Source organism: Malaclemys terrapin, chromosome 2 (assembly GCF_027887155.1).
Source record: "Malaclemys terrapin pileata isolate rMalTer1 chromosome 2, rMalTer1.hap1, whole genome shotgun sequence".
Classification (NCBI taxonomy): Eukaryota; Metazoa; Chordata; order Testudines; family Emydidae; genus Malaclemys; species Malaclemys terrapin.
The window spans coordinates 80,001,982-80,015,075 of record NC_071506.1 but is presented as its reverse complement, the minus strand read 5'-3'; the positions used below and the strand labels follow the sequence as shown (position 1 = coordinate 80,015,075).

General features: G+C 45.9%; 1 protein-coding gene across 3 annotated transcripts in view; it reads right to left on the bottom strand.

Annotated features, from left to right (window-relative positions):
* OSBPL1A (oxysterol binding protein like 1A) overlaps positions 1 to 13,094 on the bottom strand; it is a 155,457-nt gene that overhangs the window by 116,772 nt on the left and 25,591 nt on the right. For all 3 annotated transcript variants that reach the window (XM_054017422.1, XM_054017423.1, XM_054017424.1), the window contains 2 exons: positions 7,397 to 7,471; positions 1,123 to 1,234 (listed from right to left, as the gene is read on the bottom strand). In XM_054017422.1, the coding sequence (XP_053873397.1) occupies positions 1,123 to 1,234; positions 7,397 to 7,471 (187 nt within the window). The remainder of the gene's footprint in view (positions 1 to 1,122; positions 1,235 to 7,396; positions 7,472 to 13,094) is intronic.

Here is a 13,094-nt window from a genome sequence, read left to right as displayed (position 1 = left end):
TGTAAGAGCCACATGTACTAATCTGTTCAGACTAAAGAATTACATTTGAATTAAGATTGATTATTCATAAAGTCTATTCAGGGTTATGTTGTCAAGAACCCCCATCTAAAAAAGTATTCCTGGTGGCAATACTGGGGCTAAGTGATAGTTACTTTCTTACCCTTTGTTTGCAGATAGCATAAGTAGTGAATCAATACATAAAACATACTTGCTTTTTGAAAGTAGTATTGGTCAAGACTCTAAAAAGTAAATCAATTTTGAGTATTCAGCTTTGGACACCTTTAAGAAGGTCAGACTTTCAAAAAATCAGAAGCACCTATTCTCTGGAAGTCACACCTTTGCTTCATCTCTGGCTGGAGACCCAAAATCACTTGGACAGGGTCTCCATTTTCAGAGCTGAAACAGTCTGGAGCAAGACCTGGTAAGTTTGTGAATGATTCAGTGAGTCTTCTCCCATTGACCATTTTGTACTCAAAGTTAAATTGGGCAGATTTCCCTTTTCTATTCTCCTGCAAAGATGCCCCTACAACCTACTTGGCCTCTTTGTATGTTAGAATTTGAGAGTGGAGAGATTTTTATTCTCCTCTAAGCATTATCTAGTGGTTAGAGAAGGGGAGTTGCAGGAAAGATCCTCAGCTCAGTTTCCAATTCCTGTGACACCTAGTACAGTCACTGATGTCTGAGCAAGTTTGCCCACCATCTTTGCAAAATGCTAGAAATTACAGTTTGCATCCAAGTGAAGTGGTTTATATCCCAGCTTGTTACACACAAAGCAGCTTTTGTTATCAGCATGTGCTTGGATTACTTCCCCTGTGTAGCACTCAAAGCCCTAGCTTGCTGTATAAAGTCCACATCATTAAAGGGCTCAGAGAAAAAACCTGTGTTGCCTTTAAGGCCCTAACTTCGATCAGAAACAGCATTTACAAACAGGTTAAGGCTTCTTTCAAAGGCACTAACAAACAGCCCTGTTGTACTGATTGGTCAGTATTCTTTTACACTAGAAGTGACTGAACATTAGTTTTTAATCTGAAGTTATTTTGAAATCAAGTGAACTTGTAGGTAAAGCAGCTCTCTTCAGAGCTACAAATGCTTATGAAAGGCAGTGAAGACACAGGAAGTTACCTTCCAACATATTTTTGATCTCTTTATCTTGTGTAACGTCTCTTGCAGTCTGTCCACCCCCATTAACAATAGAAGTATCAGCATCATACTGTAAGAGCAGCATCACCACCTCCTGGAAGACAAGTTAAAAGTTATGATGTTTTATCACAATGGCACTTTCCTAGAATTGGGTTGGTCCACTGTTCTGCAACCCTCCCTTTTGAACCTAGCAGCGTGTAACGGTTCACTGCCACAATGAATTCTTAAAACATGGCAAGGGAAGAGATAGTCCGAATTATACAACAGGACTTTAAGGGGCCTACAGATACGGGACTGGAAGATACACAGCAGTAAAGTCAGGCATAAAGACATCTTACTAAAGAGTGGGACAATGAACACTTGTAGTAAGGAATCTTGTACTGGAGAACTTTAAGTATCACTTAAATCTGAGCAGAGACAACATTCTGCAGTGTAACCATATGGTCATATAGAATCAGTTCTACATTTTATATGCTTATGCCTATACAGTATTAAGAGGCAAATGGCATCTGTTTGAAAGAACAAGTTGTTCACGTTAATTAGCTACCGAATCAACTCATCTTAATTCTAATATTCTATGTAGCAAGTGGATAGGAGACCAGTATTTACAATACTGTTTCTATGGCCTTGGCTACACTTGAGAGCTCCACCTCTCCGCGCTGCGAGAGCTCCACCTCTCTGCGGGGAATAGCTTGCAGCGCTGCGAGCGAGCGTGCAACGCGGATTACACTGGGGCTTTACAGCGCTGCACTCGCTGCGCGTGGGGGGGGGGGGGCGTTTTCACACCCCTGAGCGCAGCAAGTTGCAGCGCTGTACAGCACCAGTGTAGCCAAGGCCTATGCTTATTGGATGTAGAGCGTCGTATGAATGAGCACTTAACAAGTGATTTCAATCCCCTTTAGCTATGCATTAGTGTCCAACTAATCCAGACAAGTCAGCCTTAAAGTCTATAATTAGGCAAGCCAAAAAAAGAATTAAACATTTTTTTTCCTGTTTGTGTCTTAAGTACATCAGAAGTAGGAAGCCTGCTAAACAATCAGTGGAGCCACTGGATGATCAAGGTACTAAAGAAGCACTCAAGGAAAACAAGACCATTGCAGAAAAGCTAAATGAATTCTTTCATGGGCACCAGGTGAAACCCTGCTTTGCGGAGACTAGCCCACCAGCCCTGCCCCTTCTGCCCCAGCCCTCCCTCCCCATAACAGAAGTCCTGAGAAGCCCCCCCTGACCAGAGGAGCCCCAGCCTACACACACCCTCACACCCCCCGCACTGGGCCAAGCCACGCCTTCCGCCCCCCCCCCCCCCCCCCAAGTGCTGGGCTGACCTGCCAGCTGGAGCTAGGGTGACCAGACGTCCCGATATTTAGGTGTTTGTCCCGCGTCCCGATCGATCTTCGGTTGGGACGCTGCACTCCGCCTTTTTTTTTTCCTCCGCCGGCAGCACTCTGCTGTTCTCGGCTTTCCCCCTCCCTCTCCTCTGACGGCCAGCAGCACTCAGCTGTTCTTGGTTGGTTCCCCCCGCCTCCTGAAAACCAGAGGCTCCCCCACTGTAAACTGATCCACACATTGCTACCAGTCTGTACCCAGATAGACTTGCATGTCAGAATGCAGAGTGAAAGGAAAAGTTACAGCGGTTGTTACTTCTCTGCTCAGTCATTATGATGATGAGCATGGTGTAAATACCTAGACGCTGGAGGTATGCATAGCTAAGGGAGGGTGCATAATCTCCTCTGACTGCCCGCAGCACTCGGCTGTTCTTGGCTTCCCCCCACCCCGACTGCCAGCAGCAACTGGCCACAGAAGGGAATTGGGAGAGGGAGCTGTTTGTGTCATTACACCAGCAGCACTTGTTTTTTGGTTTTTTTTGCTCCGCCGGTGACCTCCCCCCTTGTGTCCCGATATTTTTTTTTTCCCTGTCATCTGGTCACCCTAGCTGGAGCCTCCTCACTCTCCCACCCACTGCTGGTTCTGCATCACTCCTCACTCCCTTGTCCTCCCCCCTCCCCCGAGGAGACATGGCAGCTGCAGCAGCAGGCGGTGGGGACCTCAGGGAAGGGGCAGGGCCACTGCAGCCTAGGTGTCTAGCGGTGGGTCAGCGGCAGCATGAGACACGGCCAAGCCTTCCCTGGGCTATTATACCCGCCACCCATGAATTCTTTGCATTTGTTTTTATTGTAGAGGACGTTGCAGGGAGATTCCCACACCTGAGCCTCTTTTTAAAAGTGACTTTTCTGAGGAATTATCCCAGATTGAGGCCTCAATAGAGGAAATTTGGAACAAACTGACAAGTTAAAACAGTAATAGGTAGTGACCTAACAAATGCACAGCCATGAAAAAATGTGTCATGGAGCATGAAATCTGATCTCCCCCCATGAAATCTGGTATTGTGTGTGCTTTTCCCCCTATACTGTATAGATTTCATGGGGGGAGGGGGAGAGGACCAGAATTTCTCAAATTGGGGTTCCTGACTCAAAAGGAAGTTGCAGCAGGGTCACAAGGTTATTTTAGAGGGGGTCACAGTATTGACACCCTTACGTCTGCGCTGCCTTCAGAGCTGGGCCGCCAGAGGTGGCTGCTTACTGAGGGCCCAGCCCTGCAGGCAGCAGTGCAGAAGTAAGGGTGGCAATACCATACCATGCCATCCTTACCTCTGCACTGCTGCTGCCAGCCACTTTGCCTTCAGAGCTTGGCTCCCGGCCAGCAGCTGCTGCTGCCCAGCTCTAAAGGCAGTGTTGCAAAAGTAAGGGTAGCAGTACCAAAACACCCCCTACAATAACTTTGTGACACACATCCCAACTTCTTTTTGGGTCAGGACCCCTACAATTACAACACCATAAAATTTCAGATTTAAATAGCTGAAATCATGAAATCTGGGATTTTTAAATTCCTATGACCATGAAATGGACCATGAATTTGGTAGGGCCCTAGTAACACGTCACTAAGAACAGATGGTATTCACCCAAGAGATCAGAAGGAACTCAGATATGAAGTTGCAGAACTACCAACTGTGAACTCAACTATCAGACACATGGATTAACACAATGTTGGGGAAGAGTCACAGCTTTTGTAAAGGGAAATCATGCCTCAATTTATTAGAATTCTTTGAGGGCGTCAACATACATGTGGACAAGGGTGATCCAGTTGACAGCGTACTGGGACTTTTAGAAAGTCTTTGACTAGGCTCTTAAGTCAAGTAGCAATCATGGGATTAGAGAAGGTACTCTCATGGATCAGTAACTGGTTAAAAAGATAGGAAAAAGGGTAGGAATAAATGGTCAATTTTCACAACAAAGAGAGGTAAATAGCAGGGTCCCCCAGGGATCTGTACTGGGACCAGGGCTGTTCAACGTATTCATCAATGATCTGGAAAAAGGGGTAAACAGTAAGGTGGCAAAATCTGCAGATGATACAAAGTTACTCAAGACAGGCAAGTCCAAAACCGGTTGTGAAGAGTTATAAAGGAACCTCACAGAACTGGGTGACTGGGCAACAAAACAGCAGATTAATTTCAAGTTTGATATGTGCAAAGTAATACACATTAGAAAAAATAATCCTGACTATACATACAAAATGGGGTCTAAATTAGCTGTTACCACTCTAGAAAGATCTTGGAGCCATAAATAATTCTCTAAAAACATCTGCTCAATGTGTTAGCTTTTTTTGACTGCAACTACAATGTTAGGAACCATTAGAAAAGGATAGATAAGACAGAAAATATAATGCCACTACATAAATGTATAGTACACCCACATCTTGAATACTGCATGCAGTTCTGGTCATGCCATCTCAAAGAAGATACATTAGAATGGGAAAAGGTACAGAGAAAGGCAATGAAAGTCATTAAGGGTATGGAACAACTTTTATACAAGGAGAGATTAAAAAGACTAGGACTGTTCAGTTTAGAAAAGAGACTACTAGGGGGGGATATGATAGAGGCTTGTAATATTATGAATGGTGTGGAGAAAGTGAAGGGGGAAATATTCATTATTCACATAAAACACAAGAACCCAATGAAGTCAGAAGGCGGCAGGTTTAAAACAAATACCACCACCACCACCCTGCACCCTCCCCTCAGAAAGGAAGTACTTCTTCATGCAGTGCACAGGCAACCCGTGGAACTTGTTGCCTGGGGATGTTGTGAAGGTTGAAAGTATAACTGGGTTCAAAAAGAGAACTAGATATGTTCCTGGAGGACAGGTCCATTGGTGGCTATTAGCCAAGATGGTCAGGATGCAATCCCATACTCTGGGTGTCCTTAAACCTCTGACTGCCAGATGCTGGACTAGATGACAGGAGAGAGATCACTCTATAATTGACCTGATCTGTTCATTCCCTCTGAAGCATCTGAACTGGCCACTGTTGGAGACGGGATACTGGGTTAGATGGACAAGTGGTTTGACTCAGTATGGCCGTTCTTATCTGAAGTCTAATTATTCTTTATGCCAGTGATACTCAGACCGAGGGTCTCGAGCTGCTAGGGGCTATTCAAATGCTTCTCCAGAGGCTCTTTGCAGCACATGATATTAAAATACTCATTTAATGATTAAACCATTCAGGATGCTTTTACTAGGTTATTAACCAGTTGTAGTTGATAAAATACTTAGTCATTTTGCTGTGAGAATATATCTATATTATAGTCTATTTAAACAGTATGATGGGGAAGTATGGGGAGGGAGGGGAGAGGGATAGCTCAGTGGTTTGAGCATTGGCCTGCTAAACCCAGGATTGTGAGCTCAATCCTTGAGGGGCCATTTAGGAATCTGGAGCAAAAATCTGTCAGGGGCAGTACTTGGTCCTGCTGTGAAGGCAGGGGACTGGACTCAGGGCCAGCTTTAGGCCGATTCCCCGGAATCAGACCCCACGCCCTAAAGAGGAGCGCCTAACTTAGGCGTCTTTTTAATTTTTACTCACCCGGCGGCGGGTCTTCACTCAGCTCTGGATTTACGGCGGCAGGTCCTTCACTCGCTCTGGGTTTTCGGCGGCAGGTCCTTCAGTGCCACGGAAGACCCGGAGCAAAGACACGGAGTGCCGCCAGGTGAGTCATCCCTGCCGGAGCCCCGTCGAAAATATTCGAATCGGGCCCCGCACTTCCTAAAGCCGGCCCTGACTAGACTCAATGACCTTTCAAGGTCCCTTCCAGCTCTATGAGATAGGTAAATATATACAAGTAAACTAAATATTTTCCATCATACTGTCTAAATATGAATATATAGTACTATAGTAAGAGAAACAATGAATTCACAATACTGTGGCTCATTTGGGTAACGCTGATCACTAATTTGGCTTCTGAACCACTGAAGTCTGAGCATCACTGCTTTCTGCTATGGTTTGTGAGGGATTAATAAGTGGTCTGTCAAGTTGTATGCAGAAACACTTACTTTTCCCATCCCTCCAAACTGGCTTCCATCTGACAACCAGCATTTACAGCTGAGAGGCTGATTAGTGCTATGCTCCCGCACTAAAGAGCTTTACCCCAGGCACATCGCAAGAGTGACGTAGGAAGTGATTGCACAGACAGGCGTGCAGGTAAAGTGCTTCAACAGAGGAAAATGACTATGGGCTGGTCCACACTAACCCCCCAGTTCGAATTAAGATACGCAACTTCAGCTACGTGAATAATGTAGCTGAAGTCGAAGTATCTTAGTTCGAACTACAAGGTACTTACCGCGGGTCCACACGCGGCAGGCAGGCTCCCCCGTTGACTCCGCGTACTCCTCTCGCGGAGCAGGAGTACCGGTGTCGACGGCGAGCACTTCCGGGATCGATTTATTGCGTCTAGACAAGACGCGATAAATCAATCCCAGAAGATCGATTGCTTACCGCCAAACCCGGAGGTAAGTATAGACATACCCTATGTTCCCCCTTTCCAGCTGCCAGCCACATCCTGGAGAACAAAAAAGGAAAGAGCAGCTATGGAGAAGGAAGACTGATATTTCCCCTACCCTCCCAGGTGGAAAAAAGCGGTTTTCTCTGCCAAAAAAAGCAGAAACCAAATCTGAGGATTAGACAGTCTAGATTTTAGGCACATTAAAATTTGCTCTTTGGTAGCTTTCTGAAATGCACTGCTACAAGGATTTTTCCTACCTCAAGTGCTTTGGCTTCAATGTGTTACTATTTTAAAACCACTTAACATTTTTAGACGCCATTGACACCTTATAGCACCCTTTAGGGGACAATCTTATGCTGGGGTTGCCTTATGCATCCTGTGAACCACACAGGGTGGAATACAAGTAGTTAGAAAATAGTATATTTTTACCTTGCGTCCAGTGAAGGCTGCACGATGCAGTGGAGTGTCCCCCATATCATTTAACACGTTCACTTCTGCACCAGCCTGCCAAGACAGGACAGTTAAATAATGCTGGAAACACAGGCAGGTCAATAGGTTACCTCTAAAAAAAATATTCCTTCCAGAAAGAACTCAGTGTTACTGACACCTTTTTGTTTATAATCTATTTGTCAAGAATGAATTACATGAATTAGGAGGCTCTGTGTGTTCCAGTATAGTTGTAAAGCCTAATCAGTGATAACGTGTGAAGATTTAGAGGGGAGGAAATCTACAACAAGGAGCCCGTGTGAAAGGGAGCAAATTCAAATTGGGGCTATGTCTACACTTAAACAGCTACAGCAGTGCTGTTTTACCGCTTCAGCATAGACACTGCTACTTCCCTGAGAGGGAGTAGCTAGGTCAACAGAAGACTTTTTCAGTCAACCTAGGCTATGTCTACACTAGAGAGTTTACAGTGACACCGCTGTATCAATGCAGCTGCACTGCTATAAGACCTCTAGTGTAGTCGCTCTATGGGAGAGAGCTCTCCCGTCGACATAATTAAACCACTGCCAACAAGTAGCAGTAGCCATGTTAGCAGGAGCAGCTCTCCCGCCGACATAGCGCTGTCCACACTGGTGCTTATGTTGGTGTAACTTATGTCACTGGGGATGGGGGGAGTTTATTTACCCCCGAGCAATACAAGTCATATGACATAAGTGGTAGTGTAGACACAGCCCTAGAGCTGTCCATACCAACAGTTAGATTGGCTTAACCACTTTGCTCAGGGAATTTTTCACACTCCTGAGTGACGTAGCTGGGTCGACCTAACTTTTTAGGTCGAGGCATGGCCTTTGTTTTGCTGTCACGCATCTCTACACACAAATTGCATACAGCAGCCATTAAAGCTGTAATTTCACTCTAGTTGAAAGACATCACACAGTAGTACTATGTATACACTGTAGTGCAGTCTCCTCTTCAAGAGATTAAACGGGCCATGACTAGCAGGTTTCATGATCTCTTCACTGGCTCCCTGCCCCTTTCCACATCAAGTGGAAACTCCTCCGTACACCATAAAGGGATGTACCACTGTATTCCTGTCTGAATCTCAGCTCCATTTTCCCCCATTCCTTTCCTGCACCTGAGATCCTTGCTCTCACTCTTCTTTCAAATCCCACTTCAAACACTGCTCCTGCTGAACCCTACTGTTAAAGTGGTCAGAAAGATCAGGACAAGCTGCATATGCAACAGGATTAATTGGACTATGGTTTTACTATAGCTGGGAAACTGATCTAGTGATTGAGCTCATGAGGACTAGAGTCAGGGGATTAGGTCTATTCCTGACTGCCACAGAGTACCCTAGGACAGGGGATCTCAACCTTTTCTTTCTGAGGCCCCTCCAACAGGCTATAAAAAAACTCCACAGCCCACCTGTGCCACAACAACTGGTTTTCTGCATATAAAAGCCAGAGCCAGCATTAGGGGGCAGCAAGCAGGGCAATTGCCTGGGGCCCCATGCCACAGGGACCCCCACAAAGCTAAGTTTGGCTTCAGCCTCAGGTGGCGGGGCTTCAGCTTTCTCCCCTGGGCCCCAGTGAGTTTAACACTGATCCTGCTTGGCAGTCCCCCTTGGATCTTGCTCATGGGCCCCCTGCAGGACCCCTGGGGGAGAACCACTGCTCTAGGACAAGTCACAATCTATTTAACCTCCATTCATCACTCCACCTGTAAGAAGGGCACTAGCATTCACCCACTTTTGTAAAACACTAACTTATGGATGAAGAGCATTTGACAATATAAACATACTTTTGCTATCTTCCCCCTTCCCACCCTGAAGGCTTGCCATTTGTTTACGCTATGTTGTAAGCAAAGTCTTTGGGTCAGGGACCGTATCATTTGTTGATACTAGCTTTCTTTGATAGAATCCTTGTAGAAAAATCTCAGTCTGTTTTCCAGACCAGAATCTCCTGATAATTAGTTAGTTTTTCCATGTTGAACCAGGTCCAAGTTCACCTGGATTTATTCTTTTTATTTCCAATCAGTTTAAAAGAAGTCACCCCTCCCATTCACTGTGGCTTTCAGGAAAAAGCAAAAAAGGCCACATTTGTTTTTGGTGAGTGTATCTGAATGCTGCAATTAGCTGTACTTTGCAAATAGTTGGTTAGCTTTTACAGAGCTCAATTGCCAACATTGGTTATGCCTAAGGCTGCGAGTCTGTCACGGAGGTCGCAGGGCCAGCAGCAGCAGTTTGGGTGTATGGGAGGGGACTCTGACCTCAGGATCCCACTGGCATGCCCCCCTCCCCCTGAAGCTCCTAGGTGGGGGTCTCCGTACAGCCTGCTGCCTGCCCCCACAAGCCCCGCCCCCGCAACTGCCTTTGACTGCGGTTCCTGGCCAATGGGAGTTGCAGCAGCCAGCGCTTGTGGCTGGAGCAATGGAGCCCCCACCCCAGCCCCTGCCTCTGCCACCTACGAGCTGCTGGGACAGAGCTGGGTAAGAAGCCCCTGCCAGCCCTGCCAACCCCAACCCCACCCCCATCCCCAGTATCAGCAGGGATCCCAGGCCACGCACCATAGCCTGGCCCTCCCCCTCCTGCAGTACTGGGGGTCTGTTCCCCTCCAGCACCCACAGCCCCACTGGACCTCCAGCCCACCACAGCCCCCCACCCAAGTTTTAGTCAGGCTGGGTATTTTTAGTGAAAGTCATGGACAGGTCATGGGCTGTAAACAAATTCATGGGCCCATGACCTGTCCATGACTTTTACTAAAAGTTCTATGACTAAAACGTAACCTTAGTTATGCCAGAAGCAGCCAAGTTAGCTTTAGGCTTTAATCACACCATGCAGCTTTTAGTGACATGACTGTGCCGCTGAGAGCTCTCCCACCGACAAAACTTCCACTCACAACAAGCAGTGGTAGCTTTCTCAGCAGGAGAGCGCTCCTGCCAGCAAAGCACTGTTCACACCTGCGCTTTTCCTTAACAAAATTTGTGTCTTTCAGCGCGGGTTTTTCTTCTTCTTTTAACCCTTCTGAGCAACAAAAGTTTTGTTGTTCACTTGCCAGCATAGACAAAGCTTTATCTAATGTTGGCATTAACAGATTAAAGAAAAAAGGAGGGTCTCCGCCATAACCTGATGTTTCTAAGAAGTTTGAGCAAAGACTCGTTTAAGCCTTATTACTTGTGCCTGAAGGAACAAACATACACTGATCCTTCTTTGAAAATTTATACACATGCTTATGTGCGTCCTCTGCTGACATAGTAGTATCCTTGACTATTTTTTTATTTTATTAATGGCACACATGCCGGTCTTGACTATTCGGAATTTAAAATTAAGTGTTAAGGTAGCTCAGACTTTTGCATCCCATGTGTCTGAAATACTGTGACAAATACTGCAGGTATTAAGTTTCTTAAAAAGACTCAAGGCCTAACTTACTGTATTACCTGAGTTTTATGCTTATGTAACTGAACTCAACAAGCTGGTGAATATAAAACTCCAGTTACTATACTTGATCAGAGCATCATTGTTTTATTTGGTCTACCTAAAGGCATATTTTGTTTCCTAATGCTTGAATTTAAAGTTACATTAGTCTGTTAGCCAACATTTTAAAAGTGGTTTAGTGTAAACAAATACATTATCCTAGGCTTTAGCTGAACCAGCTTGTTTACATTAGGCTTCAGAATGTCAACACACACTTGCCAATACCATCCTTCAACTACTTCAAGGTTTTGTCTAAACTAGACTTTAGATTTCTTGTGCCAAATTTTCAAGAGTAGGTGTGTGCAAACATTTGGTGTGCATGAACAAGCCACACATTCAGAAGTATGTAGTTAGCTGCCTTCAAGTGCAATAGTACATAAGCACATAGAATCATAGAAGAGTAGGACTGGAATGGACCTTGACAGGTATCTAGTCCAATCCCCTGCACTAAGGCAGGGCTAAGTATTATCTAGACCAGTGGTTCTCAAACTTATTTGACCAGGTACCCCTTCTTTGTGTCTGCAGTAGTTTATGACCCCCTCCCTCCACATACATACTGCCACCCGGCTCTGAAGGCAGAGTGGAGAACAGTAGCTGCTGGCCGGGCACCCAGCTCTGAAGGCAGCGCTGCACCAGCAGCAGTGCAGAAGCAAGGGAGGCAATGTGAAAAGTGATACTGATGAATAGCAGAAGTAAAGGTTGCAAGGGGCGCTAGAGTGCAGCATGGGTTCAGGCTATCCTTCCCCCTCCCACGCCCATCTCTCACCTGAAGGCGGCAGGGCTCTGGCTGTCAGCCTCAGGGTGGCAGTAGCAGCGCAGAAGTAAGGGTTGCAAGGGAAGCTAAGTCTGCTGTGAAAAGTGAGAGATTGGGGGGAAGGAGAGCCTGAACCCATGCTGCACTTCCCAGTGAGGGATTGAAGGAGGGGTGGCAAGGAGAGTCTGAGCCACCTCCCAGGGGGTGGGGATGGAGACCCAAGCCCAGGCTGTACCTGGAGCTGAGAGCCAGAGCTCTTAAAAATAAGAGCGCACATCTCTCACCTCCAGACACATTCCAGCGCCTCCCTTGGGAGGCCTGCCCCAGTTTGAGAACTGCTGATCTAGACCAGCGGTTCTCAAACTGAGAGTCGGGACCCCAAAGTAAGTTGCAACCCCCTTTGAATGGGGTCACCAGCGCTGGCTTAGACTTGCTGGAGCCCGAGCCCCACTACCCAGGGCCACAGCCAAAGCCCAAGGGCTTCAGCCCTGGGCGGCAGGCCCCCTGCCTGAGGCTGGAGACCTTGAGCTTCAGCTTTGGCCCCACTGCCTGGACTTTTGGGGCTTGGGCTTTGGTCCTGCCATCCAGGGCAGTGGGGCTTGGGTGGGCTCAGGCTTCGGTCCCCACTCCTGGGGTCATGAAGTAATTTTTGTTGTCAGAAGTGGGTTCCGGTGCAGTGAAGTTTGGGACTCCCTGATCTAGATCATCCCTGACAGATTTTGGTCTAACCTGTTCTGAAAAACCTCCAAATGATGGAGATTCTACAACCTCCCTAGGCAATTTATTCCAGTTAGGAAAAACTTCCTAATGTCTAACCTAAGTCTCTCTTGCTGCAATTTAAGCCCATTATTTCTTCTCCAGTCTTCAGCAGAGAAGGAGAATTTATTACCCTCTTTATATCAACCTCTCATGTACCTGAAGACTTGTCTCCTCTTCTCCAGACTAAACAAACCCAATTTTTCCACAATGTTGTCTTGATCTTCAATAATTTGTTCTCTGAACTTTCTCCCATTTGTCCACATCTTTCCCAAAGTGTAGTATCCAGAACTGGACACAATACTCCAGTTGAGGCCTTATCAGTGTTGAGTGGAAGAATTATTTTTCGTGTCTTGCTTACAACACTCTTGCTAATACATCCAGAATGATGTGTGCCTTTTTGGCAACAGTATTATGTAATTGACTTATTTAGTTTGTGATCCACTATAAACCCTAGATTCATTTTTGCAGTACTCCTTCCTAAATTTCCTATTTTGTATTTATGCAATTGATTATTCCTTCCTAAGCATAGTACTTTGCATTTGTCCTTATGGAATTCCATCCTATTTACTTCATACCATTTCTTCCGTTTGATGATATCATTTTGGATTCTAATCCTGTCCTCCAAAGCAACAGCAACCCCTCCAGGTTTGCATCATCCACAAACTTCATAAGTACACTCTATGCCATTATCAAAATAA